At 42.7% G+C, this 26,777-nt stretch overlaps 1 protein-coding gene across 2 annotated transcripts in view; it reads left to right on the plus strand.

Moving 5' to 3' along the window:
• The first annotated feature begins 1,679 nt into the window (after nucleotides 1–1,679).
• The window catches only part of palm1a (paralemmin 1a), a 237,668-nt gene continuing 212,570 nt past the window's right edge, over nucleotides 1,680–26,777 (plus strand). The window contains exon 1 of one of the 2 annotated variants that reach the window (XM_048559926.2): nucleotides 1,680–1,914. Coding sequence is in view for 1 of the 2 variants with exons in the window: in XM_048559924.2 (XP_048415881.1) it covers nucleotides 1,865–1,881 (17 nt within the window). In the remaining variant the exon portion in view is untranslated. The remainder of the gene's footprint in view (nucleotides 1,915–26,777) is intronic. The other variant, XM_048559924.2, reaches the window with a different exon arrangement.

Consider the following 26,777-nt stretch of genomic DNA (forward strand, 5'->3'; position numbering starts at 1 on the left):
ACTCCCTGAGTAAAGAACTTACCTCTGACATTTGTCCTTTATCTATCACCCCTCAATTTAAAGCTATGTCCCCTCGTGCTAGCCATCACCAAACAAGGAAAAAGGCTCTCACTGTCCGCCCTAGCTAATCCTCCAATCATCTTGTATGCCTCTACTAAGTCACTTCTTAATCTTCATCTCTCTAATGAAAACAGCCACAAGTCCCTCAGCCTTTCCTCACAAGACCTTCCCTCCATACCAGGCAACATTCTGGTAAATCTCCTCTGCACCCTTTCCATGCTTCCACATCCTTCGTATAATGCGATGACCAGAACTGTATGCAATATTCCAAGTGCGGCCGCACCAGAGTTTTGTACAGCTGCAACATGCCCTCACGGCTCCAAAACTCAAACCCTCTACCAATAAAACCTAACACACTGTACACCTTCTTAACAACCCCATCAACCTGGGTGGCAACTTTCAGGGAGCTATGTACATGGACACCAAGATATCTCTGCTCATCTACAGTACCAAGAATCTTACCATTAGCCCAGTACTCTGTATTCCTGTTACTCCTTCCAAAGTGAATCGCCTCACACTTTTCCGCATTGAACTCCATTTGCCACCTCTCAGCCCATCTCTGCAGCTTATCTATGTCCCTCTGTAACCTACAATATCCTTCCGCACTATCCACAACTCCACTGACTTTAGTGTTATTTACAAATTTACTAACCCATCCTTCTACGCCCTCACCCAGGTCATTTATAAAAATGACAAACAGCAGTGGCCCCAAAACAGATCCTTGCGGTACACCACTAGTAACTGAACTCCAGGATGAACTTGTCCTGTATAGACAAGGTGACTGGTAGGGGTCTTTTCCATAGTAGGGAACTTCAAGGCTAGTGAGTAAGTTTTTAAGGTGACAAGAGAAAGACTTTAGAACGATATGAGTGGGCAAATTTCTTACACAGAGAGATTTTCATGTGTGGAATGAACTTTCAGAAACGTTGGGTGCAGTTACAGTCACAACATATAAAAGATATTTGGAATAGTTCATGAATCAGAAGTGTTTGGAGGGATACGGGGCAAACGCAGGCAGGTGGGACTAGTTTAGGAACAAAAACAAAGCTGCTGGAGAAGCTCAGCAGGTCTGGCAGCATCTGTGAAGGATAAAACAAAGTTTACGTTTTTGGCCGGGTGACCCTTCCTTCACTGGACCCGAAATGTTAACTCTGTTTCTTCCTTCACAGATGCTGCCAGACCTGCTGAGCTTTTCTAGCAACTTGTTTTTGTTCCGGATTTACAGCATCCGCAGTTCTTTCGGCTTTTATTTGGCAGCAGTTTAGCTTGCGATTATGGTCAGCATGGATTGGATGGACCGAAGAGCCTCCCTCCCTGCTGTTTGACTCGGTAAACCCTCAAACTGTCAGTATTTCCTTTATTGTTAATTATATTTCTGCTATTTGATTTATTAGCCTGAGCTACAAAAAAATGCTGAGGTTCCTTCATGGTATATATTCGGTAAGGTGCTCATTCCCAGTGTGGGTCCTGTATTTTAATTTAATTGTATGAAAATCATGTTTTGGTAGCACTCTCCCTCTCTCTCCCCATCAGGCAGACGCAGCAATGCAGACATGGTCCAGTAGGGGCGCAGTAATACCACCGTATCTTGGAGCTGAGTGAACACAGGACAAAGGCAATGAGATGAGAAGCTGCCGCTCGCTGATAGCAGACTGTCAAAGCAGAGGGGGTGCTTTCTGTAGGAAATAAACACCCACAGGCTGTGCACACACACACACACACACACACACAGATCCGAGTGCACGTCCTTCCAGCCAGCATCCCAGACACGCTGCCCTCTGTAACCAGGAACGCCGCAGAGTAAATGGCACTGACAATGGAGTAAGTGAATTAAATCTGATCCTGTGGAATAAGGTATTGATCCAGCACGCTGGTGTAGGAGGGAGGGGTGGTGTGGGTGTATCACTGTAATGTTGTCTGTGGGCATTTCATTAGGAGAGCTGAGTGCTGCACAACCGTGCTTTAGCTTGAGTTCCTGCTTATAAGGCTGCAGGCTTTTGCGGTTGCTAATTCAGCTGAGATTGCACTGTGCTCGCACCTATGTCTTGGAAGGACGTTGGGATGCTTTGTCTATTTATTTCATATTCTGAAATGGGGGATGTAACAGTGCTTCGCAGTGAATCTCAACATGGCTGCATCAGCCTGGATCCTCTTGTAGTTTATACTGAGTATCAGTTGGTACCTGTGACCCTATGAGACAAGATTCATTGTGTATCATCATCAAGAAGAAAATGATTGTTGTGATGGGCTGTCGGTGCAATATAATCTGATGGTGCGACAATGAAGGAAAGGGGGAGAAGATTGGCAGAAAGTTATCTGATCCTTACCCCAGTACCCACGCTTCTGATCATCCCAAGGTTTTAGATTAACCATTTGTTGTTTAAATTATTCAATTATTTTATCTGAATTAGCAGAAGCTTCTCATTGGGAAAGGATTTCTGGCTGTGTTTCTGAAAGAGGTTTATTTTGATTAAGTCTGCAATTGTTACATGCTTGGTATTTTGAGATGGTGTTGTTTGAAATGTGTGCTGGTACTTCCAAACCTCCCCTTTCCCTCTCACTATCCATCCTTGAAGTGGGGTTCCCTGTGAGCAGTTGGTTTGGGCCCTGTACGTAGTCAGCTATAAGAAATAATGTGCAGGGCCAGAGTGAATATCCTCCATGGCAGCTGTTTCCGCCCATGCCAGTGGGTAGACAGTGAGCTGGAGACTGTGAGAGGTGCAGACCACTTTGTTTCACAAAAGATGAGTCAGCGTATTGTTCTTACTGGGTGAGGTCCTCTACCCAACAAAAAGAATCACTTGTAACTGTTCTCCCCACTTTTCCTGCTGGCTTTTTCTGAGATAGCAGCAAGACAAAACACATCTCCCTCTCTGTTGCTTTACTCAACTGGTCACCCAGTCACATGTGAGGTTCAACAGTAAACAATTACAAACTATTTGTAGATAACATTACAAACTCTTCTACATAAATACACACACTCAACTCAGACAGGTACACACGCATGCACTCTCACACAGTAATAATCACACACTCGTATTTACTCTCTCACACACATTCACACTCTAATATCCTCACAGACGCACATTAATACTCTAATGCACTCACATTTACACACACACCCGTTCACACACATTTATACTCACACACATATTCACACTAATATTCTCACACATACACACACTAATACTCTCACACACTCACATTTACACTCACACAAACTGAAATATTCTCACAAATATTCACACACACATGCTCACATTTACACTCACTCACAAATATACATACGTACACACACTCCATAAACTTACCCTGTATACACACAGTCAGACTTATAAACACAAAGATATATATTATATACATATGCACACTCACTGTCATTTAAACACAAGCACATTGTCACACACACACACTCAAGAACACTCAAATTCCCATACATGTACACGCACTCATTCTTGTTCACAGATTTACACATGCACTCTGACTCATACACACCCACACATACTAATGCATACATAAACACATACAGATGTACACACCCACCAGCACATATACACGCAGTGGCATAATGTGTATGCACATACAGGCACATACATGCAGCTGTATACTCATTAGTACATGCATATATACATATGACCACACAGACAAATGCACACACACTTACACATATACACACACATAAATGCACGCGCACATATTTTAGCAGAAGTTGCCATTAAGCAAGCCAAAGAGTGATCTAATCTCCATCTTTGTAGCTCCCGAGTCCTGAGGCTAGCTGCTCACATTGATCTGGGAATGAATAGGGAGTGATTTGTGAGTGACCCTAGAATATAAAGCAGTTAGTTAGTCAAGCTGGTGGGCATCTTCCAGTATACTTCTCCCATAAAGTGTTTATCTCTCCATTTAGATAATATGTAACGCAAGCCTATGATCATGTACTTGGGAACAGTAACCCAGATTCCATAATTGCTGTTATTATCCTACTTGTGACAAGATGGCACCACCTAAATGATGCCAAGTGGAAAATAAGGCTCATGTGAAAAGGTGCTCAGAAGACAAGATTTAAGAAAGGAAAAGAATGGAATACAAGAGAGACAGACTGATTCTTTAACTTATAACTGAGGACCTGGTCAAAACTGTCAACATTTACCAGATCATATTTCACCTTTTCACAACAGTATGTTGCTGTTACTCTCACTTGGCCCAACATTTATGTTTGGAATGTAGCCTTTGGATAGTAGTAAAATTCATACAACACAGGAGGCCATTCAGCCCTCATACCCAGGCTGTACATTAGGTTGCCACACTTTGCCTGATAACTTCGAACCAGATTCTGGGGCCTTGAATTGCCTCATCTCCTCACAGGTTAAGGAGTCACCTCTCATCGATGGTTGGACCAAAATTCTAGACCAATGACCATCTTAAATGTCTTTTGAGTTAAAAAATAAATTTGATATCAGGAAGGAAAGCCCTTCATATTTTGTGGAGAAAGTGTAAGTTTTGCCAAGGTATGTGCAGGATGAGACATGGCAGCCAGGTCTTCGGATGAGTAGTCAATAAGGGCTTTGTGCTGGGGGTTAGCGCAGTGACCTGCCCCACCTTCTGGGCATGATGGAACCTGCAGAGAAAGGAAGTGTTGCTATTAAACAATTTATTAATGTTAGAAGGGAAACTGTCAGGTGTCAAGTTATTAATTCTTCTGGATCGGAAGGAGATGGTATTTGTGCTGCAGCGGCAATGTCCCTACCTCTGAACCAGGAGGCCTGGGTTTCTACAGCCATATCATACCAGACTAAGCAGGTTGATTAAATGTATCTTCTGTGTACAAAAGGGATCTTGCAGTGCGGTAGTGTTATCTCTATCCCTGAGCCCGAAGGCCCAGGTTCAAGTCCCACCTGCCCCAAAAAGTCATTGATCATTGAATCCCTATGGTACAAACAGGCCCTTTGGCCCAACAAGTCCACACCGACCCTTGGAGCATCCCACTACGCATACGTTGAACACTACGGGCAATTTAGCATGGCCGATCCACCTAACCTGCACATCTTTGGACTGTGTGAGGAAACCAGAGCACCTGGAGGGAACCCACGCAGATACAGGGAGAATGTGCAAACTCCACACAGACAGTAGCCTGAGGTTGACATTGAATCCAGGTCCCTGGTGCTGTGAGGCAGCAATGCTAACATTTAGGCCACTGTGCCAGTATGTCATAACATCTTTGAACAGGTAAGTTAGAAATGTCTTGACAGTATATAGAGGAGAGCTGACTGGGAGGGAGATCCATTGGACTGATATAGTCTCAGCACAAACAAAAGAGAAGTCTCTTCTCTTCTGCTTGATCAGCCTTGTTGGGATCCACGAACAATGGAATGTGAACAGTCTGTCAGGAGATTATGTAAATTGTTGTTGTTGTGATTGTATAAATGTTACTGCTGCACTTCCTCTCCTGTTTCCAGTTTACCCATCACTTGCCTATGAAGGATATGGTCTCCCCAGAGGCAATGGTGTGCTATTGGTCACCATCTTTTGATGCAGTTCTCTAGCACTTTTGACACAGTCTACAATTATTAATGGCGAGCCAGAGTGTCTTGTCAATATAATCTGTGATTCTTGTGGTGTAATGACAGCCTTGCAACCCAATACTCTAATGGGTAGGGTGTACCAAGATGGGCAAATAAGAACAAGAACTTACATTAGCCTTCGTTGTAGGCTGAGCTTAAGCAGCAACATTTTACACTGTAGGGTGTTCTCTGCCCTGGTGTTGCTAAACTGCATCTAAACTCTTTGCTGTAAAGAACAAGATTGCTAGAGAAACTCAACAGATCTGGCAGCGTCTGTGGTGAGAGGAACAGAGATAAGATTGCAGGTCTATAACCTTTGCATCATGGATTCTGACAAATGATCACAGATTGGAAATGTGAACTCTATTTTTCTCTGCACAGTTGCTGCCAGACCTGCTGAGTGAGTTTCTCCAGCACTTTCAGATTCCCAGCATCTGCAGGTTTTTTTTTGTTTTACCTTGATCAAAGTTGTTTAGGTCTTAGTAAGTAGTGTGTTTGTCTGCAGGGGGCCACTTGTGAATTAAATGCTCCATTTATCTGGCTGGCTGTGAGAAAGAAAAGAACTTTGGTTTCTTTAGCACCTTCCATAGTCTTAAATTATTTCAAACAGGTCACAAAGTACTTGAGAAAAGTAGTCACCTGTTCCAACAAAGTATGAAGGCTGGCAGCCAATGTTCACATTGCAAGTTCATACAACACGATGGTATGAAAATGACCAGATATCATGTTTTTATGATGTTGATTTAGGGGTAAGTATTGGACTAGCAACCCTGGGAGAGCTCCTTTGCTCTCCTTCGAGTAGTGCAGTGGGATTGGTTATATTTACCGAAGAGAGCAGATAGAATCATAATCATAGAAGCCCTACAGTGCAGAAAGAGGTTACTTGGCCCATCAAATCTGATCCAAACCACCCAGACTCCATGGTTTTATTAATCATGCCCAGTCAACCTAGCCAGCGCATCCATGAACACTATAGGGAATTTTTACCATGGCCAACTGCCTACTCAGGATGTGTATTTCCCTTGGAATATCAGAGGCTGAGGGGTGACCTTATAGAGGTTTATAAAATTGTGAGGGGCATGGATCAGGTGAATACCTAAGGTCTTGTTCCCCAGGAAAGGGGAGTTGAAAACTGGACAGCATAGGTTTAAGGTGACCGGGGAAAAATTTACAAGAGACCTAAAGGGCAGTTTTTTTTCACACAGAGGATGTGTATGGAATGAGCTACCAGAGGAGGTGGTGGAGGCTGGTACAATGACAACATTTAAAAGGCATCTGGGTGTATATATGAATAGGAAAGATTTAGAAGGGATATGGGCCGAATGTTGGAAAATGGACTAGTTTAATTTGGATATCTGGTTGGCATGGGCTAGCTGGATTGAAGGCTCTACTCCTATGCTGTACAACTCCATGACTCTATCTTTGGACTGTGGGAGGAAACTGGAGCAAACCCACACAAACATAGGGAGAATGTGCAACCTGCACACAGACAGTTTCCTGAGGTTGGAATCAAATCCAGGCCCCTGGCACTGTGAGGCAGTAATGCTAACCATTGAGCCACCGTGCCATCCTAAGATGAAGCATCAGTTTAACATCACACCCGAAATACAGAGCCTCTGACAGGGCAGCACTCCCTCAGTACTGCATGCAGCAGTGGTGTCAGCCTGGGTGTTATGCTCAGTCCTGGGGAGTGAGGTTTGAGCTCACAAAGTGACAATAAGGCAAGGCTCACATTTTGAAAATTAACATGGTGAAAACACAAATAAAACATAAACAACATCCTGACATTTCATAGTAACAAAAGTTTGGTGTGAAGCTCCCCTCAGAGAAACAGGTCAGAATTTTAACAGGATACAGGGAGTATTCCTAGGAAATTCTGGCTTGGTGTTGGATCAGCTGTGCCCCCCACTCCCAAGTTATTACAGTTGTAAATGAAGAGGAAGAGACATGCCTCTGATTCATTGTTTCCGCCATCACTCAGTGGAAAATCCCAATGGAAACACAGCGATTGTTTCACATCCAATAACATCCTAGTGATGTAGCCCTTGCTTTCGTGTGAAAAAAATACACTGAAGTCACACGTTCCTCACACATCACATTTATCGGCCCCTTCCAGTGCATCTGCCAGGGATATTCCTGAATGCCAGATTTTCACACTCAGAGTACAATATTTTCCATCATTGTTAATTCCACTATCCCACACTAACACATCCAGCAAAGGCACTGCAGTTTTCCATCCTCACTCACTTTCGAAATGATTGTCTTCAGCAGTGGCTGTTCTTCATCTCCTCGACACTGTGGCCATTTTACACCGAATCCCCACAGTGTGGAAACAGGCCATTTGGCCTATTGAGTCCAAACCGACCCTCTGAGAACCATCCTACCTAGACCCACCCTGCCTTTCCCATGGCCAATCAACCTGACCTGCACAGCTTTGGACTGTGGTAGGAAACCAGAGCACCCAGAGAAAGCCCACACAGCCATGGTGTGGATGTCCACATAAACAACTGCCAAGGGTGGAATTGAACCTAGGTCCCTGGCACTGTGAGGCAACATGCTGACCACTGAGCCACTTTGCCACCCATCTGTACTTTACACAGAGCGACTGCTACTATTGAGCTGAAGAATCATCTACTGGAGGAGTGTCAGAATATAGGAGGCTCATCCTTATCTCATGATGACTCATCAGGTTCAGTGCTCCCAAGGTTAAATGGGGAGCTTCACAAAACAGGTCCGATAACTTGCATAGGCAAACTCAAGGTGCAGGCCCACCTCCTCATGGAGCTTGGCAGATGGGCTCAGAGTGATAGAGAGACCAAGGGCTAACTCAGTAACCAACAGGGACTTCTGGCAAGCAGGATGCCTCAAAGCCTGCAGAAGGTTATGTAGGGGGTGCAGGGGAATCTTAAACAATCGACAAGAACATTCTCAACTCGGTTCCTGATGTAGACAACACTCAAGAAGCTTGACACCATCCAGGGAAAAGCAGCCCACTTGACTGGCACCATATCCACAAGCATCCACTCTCTCCACCACCGATGCTCAGTAGCAGCAGTGTGTACCATCTACAAGATGCACTGCAGAAATTCACCAAAGGCCGTCAGGCAGCACCTTCCAAACCCACAACCACTTCGACCTTGGAAGACAGGAGCAGCAGATACATGGGAACACCACTCCCTGCAGGTTCCCACTCACCATCCTGACTTGGAAATATATCGCCATCACTTCACAGTCAGTGGGTCAACATCCTAGAATTCCCTCCCTAATGGGCATTGTGGGCCAAGCAATAGCACATGGAGTGCAGCGGTTGAAGAAGGCAGTGCACCACTACCTTCCCCAGGGCATTGAGGGACAGACAATAAATGCTGGCCTAGGCAGAGACGCCTACCATCCAACAAGTGAATAGAGGAAAAAACCCAAACACCAGAATCTGTGCAAGGACATACTTTTGGCCATAGAAAAGGAATATCTGGCAGGAGACTTTGAATATCAGCCCTCACTTGCCTCCAGATCATTCCGAAGATTTTAATCTGTTCTGTAAAAATCTCCCGTTTTCCACTTTTCCATCTTGAACTGGTCTCCATTTGTGACGCATAAGTAGTATAACATTATACTGCCTTCTGTGTCCTTATCAAATCATATAACCTGGCATTCTCAGCAAAATGACTCAAATCTCTCTTAAATTTTGAGAAAAAAAGTCATATCAGACTCAAAGCATTAACCCTGTTTCTGCCTCCACAGATGCTGCCAGACCCGCTGAGTTTCTCCAGCGTTCTCTATTGTTTGTTTGAAATGACTCTGATTAATGAATTCCACAGCCTGCATTTTCTTAAGATGCTCAGTACTTTAATAGACCCATTCGAGTGTGTCCTAATGGGACTGGAAAGTCAGGTACTCATGGTCCAATGCGCTAGGAGCAAGAACTTAGAGGCACATGTTGAGAATCAGGGCCAGACTATTCAGGAAAGAGTTTGGGAAGCATCTCGATGCACAAGGGGTGGGAGAGGTTCAGAATTCTCTTCCACAAATGGCACTGGATGCAAGATCAGCTGTGAGTATTAAATCTGAGATAGCTATATTTTTGTTAAGCAAAGGTATTGATTGATATGGGCCAAAGGCAGGTATCTGGAGTCGGAGCACAGGTCAGCCATGATCTCATTAAATATGCAGAAAAGGCTTGAGGGGCTGAATGGCCTACTCCTGTTCCGATATTACAGCTTGCCACACTTGGGACCCTAGCCTCAGCCATACTGAATGAATCATAGAATCCCTACAGTGTGGAAGCATGCCATTCAGCCCATCGAGTCCACACTGACCGACCAACGAGCACCCCACCCAGACCCCTACCCCTCATACCCATATTTCCCGTGGCTAATCCATCTAGCCTACGCATCTTTGGACTGTGGAAGGAAACCATAGCACCCGGAGGAAACCCACACAGACACAGGGAGAATGTGCAAACTCCACACAGACAGGCTGGAATCAAACCTGGGTCCGTGGCTCTGTGAGGCAGTAGTGCTAACCGCTGAGCCACCATGCCACCCATAAATTCAGGATAAATAAGGTGGAATCATGTTTGCTCATAATCTCTGAAATTGGAGGTGATAATATCGGCTGCCTTGAAATTTCAAAGGGGCATATTGTGTAACTCAGGCACAGAGACTGAGACAAGAGAATCTAAAATGTATCACTGAGCACATAGACATTACATATAGAAAATCAATACCTTCGGTGTCAGGATGAATGACATCGTGATTTATAACCATGTGTTTCAGCTCTGCTCGTTGTCAAAGTTTTGAAGCATTGAGTCAGATATGTCTTTACTCTCCAGACGTAGCTTGGATTTTTCGACAGAGATTAATGGGCTAATTCCAGTTGAACCGTACTCTCCATTTTGTCATTGCAAAAGTGAGCCCCACCAGAAGGCTCTGAATCTGAGTAGAAACTTTTTTCATAATTACTCTTAGAATGTCAGCAGAGTTGGTAAGGCCAGAATTCATCGTCCATCCTGAATTAGTTTTGAGAAGGTGGTGGTCTCTTTCCTTCGTGAACCATTTAAGTTAAGCATTGGTACACTCCTGCTGTTCTAAGAAGGGATTTTCAGAATTTTGACCCAGTGTCTTTGAGGGAATGGCGACATAATTCCAAGTCACAATGGTGAGTATCTTGGAGTGGAACTTATGGCTTGTCGGATAAATGGGAAGAATTTAGTATATGCTATGAAGTGCCAGTAAGGTGTCAGCTATCACCCAGACAGTTACGGTCAGACAATATGTCTATGGAAAAGGACTAAAGTGAGACTAACAGCTCAGTGAATGTGACTTGGAAATCCAGATGTTAGAATGGTCTGCAGGTGGAAAAGTCATTCTGAAAATGTTCTTAGCTGTGTTGGCCAATAATGGGAATGTAGGTTAATTGATATAAAAGCTGCATATTTTGCAGGAAAAACGCTTCAGTGTGAAACATTTTTGAAACCACTGAAAGAATCAAACAATATGGAAGGGAATATATGGAATTTAATAAACATATTCATGGATTGAAAGATGTATCAAGGGTTCAGTATTTCTCAGTTAGATCTGTCTTTCTTAAATTAGCCTGAATTTAGCTGAAAACAGAATTCAGCAATCTTCTACTGGTATTACAAAGGGAAACTCGGGCATCTTAATGATGCAGGTTGATGGGGACGTTCTGTCGAACATGAGCAGTTTGTTGGAAGTAAGGGTAAAAGAGAGAATTGAAATGAAGGACAGGGCTCCTGGTTTGAAACTGTAGAATTCCCCAGAAGGCTGCAAAATGCCCATACAAAAGATGAAGAGTTCTTTCAGCTTGTGCTGAGCTTCACTGCAGGAGGACTGAAATTTGAGCCAGGTGGTAAATTACAACAGTGAGTGACTAGAAGGTTAGGGGCTGAGTGAAGGTGTTTCTTAAAGGAGTCGTTCAGTCTTCGTTTGATCTCCCAGTTGCAAGGACCGCGCCATAGACTGAATTGAAAGGGATGCAAGCAAATTGCTGCTTCACCTGGAAGGGATGTTTGGTGCCTTGGTGGGGGAGGATGGTAGAGGTGAAAGGGCGGGTGCTGCACTCTCAGCTTTTGGGAATGATTGAAGATTGGACAAGGGTATTATGGAGTGAACAGACTATGAAATGCAGTCAGGGAAAGGGTGGATGTGTTCAGTGCTGGCATCATGCTGGAGCATGGTGGTGGCATATTCATACGTAACTAAAAACGTTAAACTTGTTTCTCTCTTTGCAGGTGATTCCAGATCTGCTGAGTTTCTCCAAGATCTTTTGTATTTATAAGGACTAGGCAGTCTGTCCTAATGATACTTATTGAAGTTGAAAACTGGCAAGGACACCAAACTTGTTTGAGTTGTGCCATGCTGGAAGCTTGAGACAGACTTCTCTTTATCATTCACAGTTGCAATAGCTTTATAGTCTGGAAAGTGTCAATCAAATGCTTGGCTAGCACTCTACAATGGCAGTTAAAACCTTGCTGAATCATCATTGAATCCAATCTTTTAATCTCCTTATGAATTGGCCGAGGTGGCTCAGTGTGTGGCACTGGTGATGGTTTGTTCTAAGTTAAAATCCTGTTCCAAATGCTTGAACATATGATCCAAACTAAAACTGCAGCACAACTTAGACAGGGTGCTATCCTACTGGACACACTATCCTCTTGATGGAAGATCACTGTCACCAATGTTTCAGATGAGAAAAGACTGATATCTGTCTTAACCATCATGATGAACAACAGATGAATACAACATAGAGAGCTATTCCCATTTAACGGGAAGGTAAACGTGTTCCTGCGTATCTGTTGTCCTTGTACTTCTGGGTGGTAGAGGTTTCAAGTTTAGAAGGTGCTGTGGGAGGAGCCTTGGTGAGCTACAACAGTGTATGTTGCAAATGGTACACATTACTGACACAGCATACCCATTATGAAAGTGAATATTGCAAGTGGTGAATGTGGGGCCAATCAAGTGGGCTGCTTTGACCTAGATGGTGTCAATCTTCTTGAGTGTTGTTGGAGCTGTACTTATCCAGGCAAGTGGGGAGTATTTCATCACACTCCTGACTTGTGCCTTGTAGACAGTGAGACTATTGTAGACTATTGTGTGAAAAAACTTTATCTTTTTGCATTACTTGTCCATGATTTTAAAGAAACATGATTTAAAGGAAATGTATATCCTGGAATGGGAAGTGCACACTGCATATACATCTCGCACTGTGCATGTGTTTTTCTGCCATATTACATACTTCTGAAAATCGCTGTTTGTAAGGTTTCTGAAGAATGTAAGCCCCAAACAGGGTGAACTTTATACTGTATAGATAATCATCCCCTGCAGAACAACTTACATTTCACAAAAAAAGTACGACAAAATGACTCATGATTGCTTGTGATAACAGACACTAAAAAACAAATGAAAATACCAGGCTAAAATGGGTTAACGTGTGTCATAAATTGTAAGATTGTTTTGCAAAAAGGGGCACGTGTAAGCAGTGACTGTCGAACACTGGTTGATGGTTAGGTAGGCGGAAGATCTTTGTAATGTTCATTCTCAAAATAAATGTAGCATTGAGTATAAGATTGACATTTGGCTTCCCACTTCACCATCTGGCTGTCAGAGATTTAACACTTCAGGCCAGGAGCAGTCATTGGTTTGGAAGGCGGCATGGCATGTTACTGCGTTTTGTCTGGCAGATGTCACACACTGTGCATGGATGATAGGGTTAGTGAATGTTTGAAGTGGAACCTGGAGTGAAAAGGACTGAGTTACTCTCCATTAAACCACCAATAGTTTGCCAGGTCAATGAGTTTGGAGAAGGATTGCACTCAAACTACTATCTGTCCAAAAGTCCTAGAATGTTACTAGAATGATTGACTTGAAATTATTTAAATCTGCATTCTCCACCTGCTCAGAACTTTATTGGTGATTAAGTGTTTCTGACATGTATCCATTGTTGCTCCTTAGCTGATAGTAGCCAATTTATGCACTGCAAGATTCCACAAACCAATCATCATTAAGATCGATGATTTCCACTGAGCATTTCTCATCTGAGACTGGAGCCTGGTGTGGAATAATTGATTGCTATGATAAGCAACTATCTCCATTATTGGTGTGCCATGTGACTGCCAACATGGTAGGAGGAAATTAAGACAGATAGGGCCACCACCCTCTTTGCATGTGGCAAACTCCAATGTTAGTATGCTCAATGAAGAACACTAACTAAAAGCATTTCTTGTAGGTAGCATGGTATTGTTTATTACATGCTAATAGCTAATTACCGTATTAGAGACGTTGAGGATGACCAGATACTAGATCTGTTTCAAGCAGGCGAGGAGGCTGAATCAGATTATTAAACCCTTTATTTCTACAGAACGCAGACTTCAATCAGAGCCTAATGGTAGTGCAAATTAAGATTACCAGGTCTGCTTGAATGAAAGAAAGTAGAATGTTGTTACTTACTCAAAAAAATAATTAAACATGACATCAAACTCCCACAGAAATATAAACATACAGATTACAAATGACGGAATGTCTGATACAAAAGGAAGGTCAACATGTGCAAAGTAAAAACGCATCAGGGTCCTCAAGCTGTCAGATATTAACCTGAAACCATGGATGTTTCATTGGTGTCTTGTATCCTCAGCAGTAGTCAAAGCTGTAACTATCATTTTGTTTTTGGTAAATAGATGTTCTTCAATCTTCTTTCTCATTGCCTGTTTTTCAACAGCCTAAGCAAAACAGACAAGAAGAAAAAAAAGGAAGTCTTCCGGTTCTGTGCTTCCAATCAATTTCCCTTCTTAGCTCTGCCCAAAAGCTGTTTTCTAGAAATATGGCTCATGTGTGTACTCCCCTGTCTAGCAGCATTGTTTTTACAAGCTGGATAATCTGCAGGCAATTTTCATCTCAATGTGTAATAACTCCAGAAAGGTGTGAATCAAAATTTAGTGACAAGACGTTCTCCATTCCAGGCTATGTTTCAGTGCCTTTTGATAAAATGTTCATTTTAGTTCACTCTGGCTTTATTGATCTCACAACTGGATCTCTTTATTGGTTTCACAAAGTTGACTTAACTTGGGACTAATGAAGTCAGTAGTTTCTAATTTTTTAAACAAAAATTAGTTTTGCCCATGAACATTTGAATGCTTTCAGGAAGGAGATGGATATAGTTCTTAAGGCAGAAGGAATCGGATGCTATGGGGAGAATGCAGAACACAGTACTAAATTCAATGATGAGCCACAATCATGTTGAATGGTGGGGCAGGGACTTCGTCTGTTCCAACTTCCCTATATCTCTATGCTTCTTTCGGTGCCATTAGTTTAGAATGCTTTGTTAAGCAGAAAGCTTTATGTAATACATGATTTCAACACATTAAGGTCTGTAAAAGAAGGATTTTTGTTTATGCTGCTGACAATACAGTGACTTCAACTCTTTTCACTGTATTTCTTTTTGTAAAAAATATAAGCAACAATAAGTTACTATTCAATTCTATCCTAAAGAATTCTTGATAAACATTAATGGGAAAGTGTAGCTTAAGGGAATGAGCTATTTATAGTGGATAATTGCCTGATGTTGCAAAGTCATCAGGATATTGTTTTACTGGTTAACTCTTGATATCTAATCAACCAAATGAGTTCAACTGGAGAAGTTCCTGCTGTTGATTCCCATGAGCCTGTTAACACAGATTACCTTGTCTCCCACACACAAAGGGAGTCGCTCTCTCCTTGAAGCCTACCGAACTCTCCTCGTGGCTTTAGCCAGATCTTTTACATTAATCTGCTGCAGCTACTGTCACATCCCAGCTTTCAAGTCACCAGGAGTGGCTTTGGTCTGCACTGATCGTGGCCCTGCCTCTTCAATTCTGAGCCATCAACCTGCTCCAACTCCTGTCTACTGCTCTGTTTTATCTCTCTTTCTTTCTCTCTCTCTCTCTCTCTCTCTCTCTCTGCATAATGTTTCTCCAGCTAAGGAATGGTACCATTATCATGCCAGGTATCCATCAGATCAGTGGTTTGTCCAAGTCCTGTTCCTGGCTCCCTAGCTCGGATTGATGCTTCCTACTCAAGTGGTAACAAACTGCTCCTTTTTCTTGGTCCCTACGGCTCTGCACCACCACCCATCTCTCCCATGAAAGATCTTCCTCCCTTGCAGGAATGTGCTCTCCCCCAACATCACCACCTGCTGATGGAGGTCCCACTATATTTACATGGCAATGTCTGATGCAGTGTTTCTGAAGCCTGATCACAGGATTTGAGGAGCCCACTGGGAGCTCTTTAAGCTTCAGGCTAAGGCTTTTGTCATGAGGCTGGGACCCAGACCTTGGCTGATTGTGACTAGATGTTGAGCCAGTCCTTTCTTCCTTAAGGAAGGAAGATTTATCAAAAACAACAGACTTGCATTTGTAGGTAGTAAGAACTGCAGATGCTGGAGCTAGAGATAACACTGTGCGGACTGGAGAAATTTAGCAGGCCAGGCAGCATCGGAAGAGCAGGAAAGTTGATGTTTTGGGTCAGTACCTTTTCCTGAAAAAGGGTCCTAAACCCAAAACATCAACTTTCCTGCTCCACTGATGCTGCCTAGCCTGCTATGTTCCTCCAGCTCCACACAGTGTTAACTCTTGCATTTGTATTTTAGTGTTAGAGACAAACCCCCTCCTCCATCACTCTAAGATGTTTCAAAGGAGCGTGAAAATGAGAATCACAAATCGATGGAGATCTTAGGAAGGGTAATGAAAAGCTTGTTCAAAGAATTGTCCTTTAAGATTGTCTTAAATGGGATATGGAGGTTTACGAAAGGAAAGGTTCAGGGAGGAAATTCCAGAAGAAAGATGAGGGTTTCAGCAGCAAACCAGTTGAGTTTGGACTTGAGTGGTGAGATATAGATGATGTAGATGACGCAGTGCAGCACTGTGACTAAAACTTGCTGATCGGAATATACTGACTCAGTACTCCTCGAATACTTTCCTACAGTGACCCCATTTTCAGGCTTGAACATTACAGTGGCTCCTAAAGAGACCTATAAGATAGGACTGGAAGGAGATCTGTTGGAGAGAGCGACACCCTGATATGTCTGTCTGTGAGTGCAGGACATGATGGCCTGAATTCAGTCAGAGCCCCATGGGTGGGTGTTGCTGCCTTTGAGCTCACGATCCCAAAGTTCCACATTCTCAAAATTCCAGCTAAAAATTCCAAATCACAATCTCAAAATTCTACAAGCCCAAAATTCGAGCTCGTGACCCCAAAATTCCAGATCCATCCAAAATCTCACTTTGGGAAGCCTTGTAGGAACAAAAGGAATGGGAAACGTTTCATGTGAGCTATGAACTTTACATCTGTTGGGTTAAACCCCCAAGCAAGCAGTCTGCAGGAATGTATCATTTGTGATATGACACTGAGCTTCATTACAACCAATTAATCAGTAATCCAACAATCAGTTGTAACTCATGCATTGCTCTTGCCTCTGTGTCAAAAGAGTGAAGCTTTAAATCTTACTCAGAACTGAGTAGATATTCTCAATTGATCCTTTGCTGCAAAGCTGAGGAAATGTTGCACAGTCACTGGTGGTGTCTTTTAGGCAAGGCAGATCCCTCCAGCTGCTTCAATGGTCTGAAGAGGCACAAAAGACTTTACAGTACAATTTCACAAGAAACGGGATAGTTATCCATGGAATCCTGGACAACACTTATTGCTCAACTGACCTCACTGTAAATAAGATTATCTCTTTAATGTCTCACTGCTTTTGGGTGGGATCTTGCCGTTTGAAAGTTAGCTACTGTGCTTGCTACGTTATGGAATGATGTTGCTAAACTTGAGTGGTTGCAGAAAATATATACAAGCATGTTGCCAGGCTTGGATGGCTTGAGCTACAGGGAAAGGCTGAATAGACTGGCTTTTTTTCCCCATGAGTGTCAGAGGCTGAGGGGTGACCTTATAGAGATTTATAAAATTATGAGGGGTATGGATGGAGTGAATAACCAAGGGTTTTTCCGAGGGTAGGGGAGTCCATAACTAGAAGGTGTAGGTTTGTGGTGAGAGGAGAAAGTTTAAAAAGGACGTGAGGAGTAACTTTTTCATACAATCAGTGGTGCGTGTATGAATGAGCTGCCAGAGGAGATGGTAGATGCAGGTACAATTACAACATTTAAAAGGCATTTGGATGGCTATATGAATAGGAAGGGTTTAGAGGGCAATGGGCCAAATGCTGGCAAATAGGACTAGGTCAGATTGGGATGTCTGTTCGGTATGTATGAGTTGGACCGAAGGGTTTGTTTCCATGCTGAACAACTCTGTAACTGCACTCCAAAGACATAAGCTGGAAAATCCTCTGGGTTAGCTGAATATTTATTCTTTAAATTATTTTTTTTTCAACCAAAGAATGTGAGATTCTCTGAGGAGGCTAGTCCTTATTGCTCTTGATTACTCTTGAGAAGGTGGTAGTGAGCTGCCTTCTCAAACTACTGCAATTAAGGGGGAAGTAATGGCCTGGTGGTATTAACGCTGGACTTTGATCCAGAGACCCACATCATGTTCTGGGGACCTGGGTTTGAATCCACCATGGAAGGTGGTGGAATTTGAATTCTATAAATATCTGGAATTAAGAATCTAATGATGACTGTGAATCCATTGTCAATTGTAGGAAAAGCCCATCTGGTTCACTAATGTCCTTGAGGGAAGGAAACTCCCATCCTTACCTGGTCTGGCCTACAAGCCCACAGCAATGTGGTTGACTCTTAACTGCCCTCTGGGCAATAAAGGATAGGCAATAAATGCTGCCTGGCCAGAGATGCCCTCATTCCATGAATGAATAAAGGAAAAAAATTCCTGTGGCATATATACCTTCACAGTATCATTCGGTTGGAAACTCCAAGATTTTCTTGTATATCTGCTGCCTTTTTCCTTTTTGGTGGTATAGCTGACAGGTTTAGAAAGTGCTGATTGTAAAAGGGGCACTGTGTAAATGCAAATAATTCCTTAAAGTTGGTGCAGAGTATTAATAGATGAGCACTGATATTTGCTGGAAGCAAATGAGACATATGAGGTTATATTAGCTTGGTTTATCTTACTGAACCGTCAGTTGGAGACAGTACCTGTCTGTGAGCATTCTCCCATTCCGTTATCCCAATCCCAGGGCAGAATGAGGTCAGACAGGAGCTAAAGCAGTTGCGAGTCATTCAGTCTGATTAACAGGTTCCCCAGGGTCCTTATCTTAGTGCAATATTCAGCACACACGATTGAGAGTGCCCTGCAGGAGGTGCTTAGAAGCAGCAAATGACCTGGAAGTGTTTGAGAGCACTGTCTCCAATTTCACACCATCAACACAATATACATCATAGAAATCTTCCTTGATTTCTGTCATTCTTTTGCCTTTTGTAATTCCTCATTTTTCAATGTTGTCCTACTGAAATATGAAATCTGACCACATGAAGGGGCACCCTTCACCCACTACAGCCTGTGCTAGCTCTGAATAATTTGTCCAAATGTTCTTGCTTTTTCTCATTGACTGTGCAGTCTTTTCCTCTATTATCCAATTCTTTTTATAAGTCGGTATTGAATCTCCTTCCACAATCATATCAGGGTCACAATGATTTGCTACATACCAAAGTCTTCATTTCCCTCCAGTTCTGTTACCTGATATCTTATAGCAATGTCCTCTGGTTACGAGCCTGCTCCTAATTTCCTCTATCCAAGCCCAGGATCAATCAACCATCTTAACATTAGGTTTCACTGACCTGTGGTGCCATTTCACATTGAAGATGAGTTCCCTGGTGCTAAATGCAGATTGTCAAGAGGTTATTCTACCAGAAGGGTAACACGCACAACCCCAATGTTGGCAAAACACCAACATCCACTCTTGGATAGCCAAACAGGAGAAACTGACAGCCTGTTCCTTAGCCCATTCCCTGTTGAACACTGAAACCCAGCCTCGGGCATGCTACTGTTGCTACACTGGATGAGCTCAGCGGCACTGATCACAGAGATGCTGTGCTCAATCTGTATGGTGGAATACCACAGTGGGTTTGACCTCTGACCCTGCTTGGTTGCCAACCAGTTTCTGTAGCAGATCAAAGATTCTACCGGGCACACATGTGCAATTCAAATAGGCTTTCTGGACTGCCTCATGTCACACAACATAAGGCACAACAAAACATTTTGGACAGTGCCATATCTCATTGAAATTAGTGATAGAACTTTGCAAATGATGCCTAGAATGTATCTGTGAGTAGCACCCTCAAGTCCTCAAGCTCAAGTCCCATGCCAGAGACTTCAACACAGTACCTTGCCTGACACTCCCCATACAATACTATGAGTGCTTTACTCCCAGAAGCACTGTCTTTAAGAATAGATGCTACATTGAAGCCTCAACAACTCTCTTGTCAGATTTTAAATTAATCCACCACTCCATTTTAAAAATGGTAAAGGGAATTTTTCTTGGTGTCATATCTGAATATTGATCCCTCAATCACCATCACAAAAATACATTACACAATGACATTCATGTTGCTGCTTGCAGGAGCTTGAGTTTGTTCAGAGTAGTCCAATTACCTCACAACAGCAACATGAGGAAATCTAGGCTTTGTTTGCGTGGAATTAAGCTTCAAGTCAGCAAATTGGTCACCATGTTCACTTTATTACAACTGTCACTACACTTTGAATCTTGTGACACCCTGAGATGATGAAAGGTTCAAGACAAATTCATCCTCTGCTTCCACAATATACAACACCTGCAAATATATTGAATTTAGACTTCACACACTTATCATAGAGAACCATAGAATTCCTATACTGTGGAAGCAGGCCATATGGCCTGTCTAGTCTAGACTGACCCTCCAAGGAGCTGCATTCCCCCACCATATCACCTTAACCCTTCATTTCCTGTGGTCAATCCACCTAACCAGCACATCTTTGGACTCTGGGAGGAAACCCCCACAGACACAGGGAGAATGTGCAAGCTCCAAACAGACAGTTGCCTAAGGGTGGAATTGAACGCAGGTCTCTGGTGCTCTGAGGTAGCAGTGCGAGCCACTGAGCCACTGAGGTAGAGTTTCACCTTTCCTTTCGAGAAATCGGTGCCAGTTCCAAAGTTGTTGGTCAAACTCCAACGTCTCCAACGTCACATAATTGATATGTGAGCCTCATCAGCAAATGGTGGTGAGCCAATTCACTGAAAGCTGTCACATCTGAGTCTTGTTCCCATCCATCATCCAGGTACAGCACATTCAAACAGCAGTTACTCGTCAGTTATCAGAAGCTGGATCTCTGGCTGATAAGAAACGCAGGGCTGTTCCCAGACTTAATGAACATGGTTTTCAAACAAACCTTGACTTCTCTGAATGACTGTTTCCTGATTTGCTTTCATTTTCTCTCTTGGCTACAGTTGTGTCCTGTTCTTTAATCCCTGTCCTACCTCGGCTGGTCAAACTTACATTCTGCTTAATCAATGCACGACTAAGTAATGGGTGGCAATATAAATTCAAATGATTGCAACTCATTTCAGAAATCTTTGACTGATCAGTGGATGCCAACTATTTCCAAATGAATCATGTTTCAGAATGGCAGCTAGTACATGGCTCTATTCTGCAAATCACTGTGAGTTTGTTCAGAGTAGTCCAAATACCTCACAACAGCAACATGAGAGAATCTAGGCTTTGTTTGCATGGAATTAAACTTCAAGTCACAGAGATCTGCCTGTCAGCCCTTTGATTCCATGCCAGTCAAAAGCAAGCAGCAAACTACTCCAATCTTTCTTCAGGGAATGTGAATTTTCTGGAGGCAGGAAGGGATAGAACAGTTGATGAATCTACTCATCTCCCAATTATCCTTTTAGCAATGGTAGATTTATATATTTCTTTGAAGGCTGGAATGCATTTGTCAATTTACCTTTATTGTAATCCCAAAAAGAGTGAACTCCTCTCAAAAAGGAATCCTCACTAAGCTAATAGAAAGAAGACCGCTGGACAACATGTCATTTATAAAATCTTGACTGAAACAAACTCACTAAAATCATTATTTATTAGCAGGTGAAGAATGTTTTGGACAAAAAGGTAAATTTCACTTTGAATAGTTGCTCCAGCAAAGATATGCTAGACCCAAGAGCTTGCATTATCTCTGACAGAAATACAGCACCTCTTTGTAACCTCACAGTTCCCAACCTAGCCTCTGCTATGTAAGATTTCTCACTGGTCACCACAGCCCTGATGGCACAGAGTCCTCAAAGGCCCATTTCTCCAACTTTGCTAAACTTGTCCAACCCACAATCCAGTTTCCTCCTAGTCTTCAACTTTTTGCTCGGTGCAACTGTACAGAACCAGGCTAACATAGTCTCTGCTCTATTATCAGATGCCTCCTTCAGTAGTTTTATCTGTTGAAAGGGAAGGCAAAGGCCTAGTGATATTATAGGCAGGACTATTAACCCAGAGACCCAGATAATATTCTGGGGTTTTGTACTCCTGAGATGCTGCTTGGCCTGCTGTGTTCATCCAGCTTCACACTTTATTATCTAATATTCTGGGGACCTGGGTCCGAATCCTGCCACAGCAGATGGTAGAATTTCAATTCAATAAAAATATCTGGAATTAAGAATCTAGTGATAACCATGAATCCATCCTCGATTGTTGGGAAAAACCCATCTGGTTCACTAATGTCCTTTAGGGAAGGAACCTGCCATCCTCGCCTGGTCTGGCCCACATGTGATTCCAGACCCACAGCAATGTGGTTGCCTCTGAACTGCCCTCTGGGCAATTAGGGATCAGCAATAAATGCTGCCTGGCCAGCGACACCTTCACCCAATTAGTGAATAAAGGATCTGTTCATGAGACTGTCAAACAAAAAAATCTGTTCTATTTGGAGAAAACCTTGCTTGTTTTTACTTTATGCAAATCATTTGCGTGTTTTGATTTCTGTCACAAAAACAGGCAGAAAAATTCCAACAGGACTGCAATTAGTCTTCTATTTATTCCTTGATTCTTACCTGCTCATCCCCATGGCAACCTCAGCTCACATGGACATTTCTTTGAGCCCAGCAAATTCATTATCGGGAATTAACCAATTAACCTTTCGGAATACCCCCAGTCCACTTCAGTCTTAAAAGGACATTGCAAAAAAGAAAATACAGGCTTTTCCATACATATAGACCACCACACATTACTAAAAAAAACCTGTTAATTTTGAATAGCTGTATAAAATTGCACATAGGCAATACGCCCAATGGTGTTTTGCTGCTGAGTAATAATTCCATTATTTGACTGGGAATGTGACTAATGTGGCTGTTGCAACCATCTGTGAATCTGGCACTGTGCTGGCCCGTTCAGCACGAACTGATCAAGTCGGCCTTGGTTCACTGAGTAGCAACCTCATTTCTCTCTTTCCAGGTCATATAAAATATTAATCCTGTGCACTAAACTGTTGACTTAACCCATAGTTAGTATTGTGCAATTGGAACTCAATCGAGTTTTATCTTTTCCGAATTATGTCAGACAGCTCAAACACTTTCTGACCTACATTTGCGACAAGTGAATTTGACGCCACCAAGGTTCATATTCCCACAGCAGCAAAAACACCACAAATATTTACACAGTATTCATCATATAGAGAAATTCCTTAGAACCATTTGAAGAGGGCATCAAGAGGTCACTGAGAATGAGATTGAAATTCATTGAAATGAGAGTCAAAAGCATGAGGAGTTTTTTTTAAAGGAAAATAAGGAACTGACAACGCCTTGATTTTACTCATGAGATGATAAGTTATATATAGGGTCACTTGGGGTTAACCTCATGATAAGCCTTTCCTGCTGTGTTGACACGTGTGACAATTTAACCCCTGTTTTTGAGGCCTTACATCACAGGGGCCTCATTATTTTGGAAACGTTGAGCATGAATCAAATATTCAAGCCCTGTTGAGATTGTAACTCAAATCAGATATGAAGGTTACTGAGGATGGTGCAGGGATCTATGAAATTAATATTGTGGTTTTGTGTGATCAACTAGACAAGGTAGATGATCAAAGCTTTTTTTTTCTATTCATTTGCGGGATGTGGGCGTTGCTGGCTGGCCAGGAATTCTTGCCCATCCCTAGTTACCCTTGACTAGTTGTGAACTGCCTTCTTGAAGTGCTGCAGTCCTCCTGCTGTGGGTTGACCCACAATGCTATTAGGGGAGGAATTCTGGGATTTTGACCCAGGAACGGCAATATATTTCCAAGTCAGGATGGTGAGTGACTTGTAGGGGAACTTGGAGGTGATGGTATTCTCATATATCTGATGCCCTTGTTCTTCTCGATGAAGTGGGCGTGGGTTTCTGCAGTGCATCTTATAGATAGTACACACTGCAGCTACTGAGCATCGGTGGTAGAGAGAGTGAATGCTGTGGATGTTGCAGTCACTTATTCAAAATTACAATGCATCCTTCTAATCACTGTCAAAATATCCTAGTCTGCTCACCATCCAGCATCTGACCTTCTATAATGTGTTATCACCCAGGAGACAAGGGTTGCACATCTCTACTTCCAACTCCCCCTGAGTCTGCTCCCAGCTCCATCTCTGTCTGTTTGCCTGTCTAAACATAGTTTTGTCCTATGTTGTCACTCTGCTATTTGTTTTTCTTTTTCCCTGACATTCCTATGGGACAGACCATAAGAAATTTGAGCAGGAGTAAGCCATTCAGCCCCTTAAGCCTGCTGCAGCAGCCAATAAGAACATGGCTGATCCGACATTCCTCACATCCACTTTCCTGCATTCTCCCTGTAAATAGCTTAGTAGAGACAAACTAAGTCAGTGGCATGTGAAAGTTACAAGCCAATCATAAACTCTGCTGGATTCTTTTTGGTTGCAGAGTGTGGGCTGGGTCAATATGCATGAGATAGGACTGGGATAAGGCAGGAAATTGGTAAGGATTATCAGATCAGACTTGATTTCATTGATTGGTGAGTGGACTCAATGGGCTGAATCACCTATTTCTGCTCCTCAATTTTCTGGAATTATTGATAAGAATGGATTGTTTGAACATTTTCCCAGGTTATATGCTAGCTCACAGACTGTGCTTGATTGCCCAGCTAAATTGCTTGATACCACCCTTCAATTGAAGGTTGTGTGGTGAAGATAGCTGGTAATGAATTCTGTTCTTGGAGGTCTGCAGACTGACTGGAAACCGACTGCACCTACAGTGATAGTTCAACCATACCCCATTATGCAACCACCTTATCGGAAACATCGCCAAACAGATAATTGTGGAACGTGTGGCAATTTCCAGCTATATGCTAAATATTATCATGAACAACAAACAAAAACAGCTCTGGTTCCTAGGAACAACTTGCCTTCTCCAAAAAATGTACAGACATTCACCCAAGATCCTCAGACTATACTTTCCAAACCCACGACCAATTTCATCTAGAAGGACAAGGGTAGCAGACATGTGGGAACACCACCTCCTGCAAGTTCTCCTCCAAGCCACTCACTATCCTCACTTGGAATTTTATCATCGTTCCTTCAGTGTCGCTGGTTCAAACTACTGAAATTCCCTTCCCAAGGACATTGTGGGTCACCCATAGCTAATGAATTGCAATTCAAAGAGGCAGCTCATCACCGTCTTCTCAAGGGCAACTAGGGATGAGCAATAAATGCTAGCCCAGGCAGTGACGTCCACGTGCCAAAAATGAGTTTAAAAAGTCTACTTGGAGTGGTTGCCATGGTTTTGTTGGCCATAGTGTCAGTTATAAAGGTTTGAGAGATGATTTAACAGGTTTTTCCACTAAGTTGCCAACTGCACAGCTTCTAATGAATGCTTTTACACAGCATTCTATTGATGGCCACCAAATGTCTTTATGGGAATATTGTTTCATCTGAACAGCTCCCAGATGTCCTGCATGGGCCCGATGCAACACACATTATTGTATGTAACACTTTGGGGCTGTCTGTTCAGGTTCCATATTCGATACAATTGTCATCACATAATGCAAGTTCATTCCATATTCTGTCATACAAGACCAATTCTCCCTCCATTTCATCAGGCCACTCAGTTTCTAGGCACTGGTGGTACACTTTTTGTCAATGACTCCACATTCAACTCCACTTGTGTGACATGATTCATAATTCCATCTCACTGGGGAAGTGAGCTGCTATTCCTAAATTTACCACAAATGTTAAAGATATTCCAAGTATGCAAAGTTCCACAATTTAACTGACTTTTAGATTAAGGTTGTCAAAAAGTAAAGACCGGGTTTCTGTACATGACAAAAGTTACTATTTATTATACGTAATGATACTCTAGTTACAAGTAAATAGTAATAAACCACTGACATATAAGACTACTGATTAAAATACTAATTCCCTTATAAATGCCTCATAAACTCCACTTTAGATACACACGCACGCATGCACACATGCACACACACATACAGACACAAACATACACACTCAGCCACACACACACACACACACACACACACACACACACACACACACACACACACACACACACACACACACACACACACACACACAGTCAAGTTATTCAGAGAGGGACAAACCAGGCATGACAGTTCACTAGCCATTGTTGCTAGGTTCTGTTATTGAGATGACTCCCATGACTCTTCTGCTGGCCAGTGCTTTGCTTCAGTCATCTTTCTCTGAGTGCTTTGATTCATTGGTAAGTGACATAAGTGGCCAGTTCGGTTAAAACAAATTGTTGACTTACCAGGTCAAATTTACAGATTACAGCAATTGTCTCTGGAAAGACAAACTGTTTTTCTTCAGGTTTACAATGTGTTTTGACTCCAGAGACTAGTGAGACTCTCTCTCTCTTTCTCTCTCAAATGTTGCCCCTCAGGTCCCTTTTAAATCTATTCCCTCTCAGCTTAAACCTATGCCCCTCTAGTTTTGAATTCCCCAACCCTGAGGAAAAGGCCTTGGCTATTCACGTCATCTATGCCCCCATGATTTTATAAACCTCTACAATCACGCCTCAACCTCCCTGATTCCAGAGAACAAAGTCTCAGCCTGTCTAGCCTCTTATTAAGTTTAAACCCTCCAGTCCCAGTAACGTCCTAGTAAATCCTTATGAGGCCTTTGGTTGGTGGTTTGTAGTTTGGTGAGTTAGTGACCTTTGGAAACGAACGACTTTGAAACTGAGCAGAGTTTCAGTGGCTGATAGAAGGAGCT

Source organism: Stegostoma tigrinum, chromosome 30, assembly GCF_030684315.1.
Source record: "Stegostoma tigrinum isolate sSteTig4 chromosome 30, sSteTig4.hap1, whole genome shotgun sequence".
Taxonomy (NCBI): domain Eukaryota; kingdom Metazoa; phylum Chordata; class Chondrichthyes; order Orectolobiformes; family Stegostomatidae; genus Stegostoma; species Stegostoma tigrinum.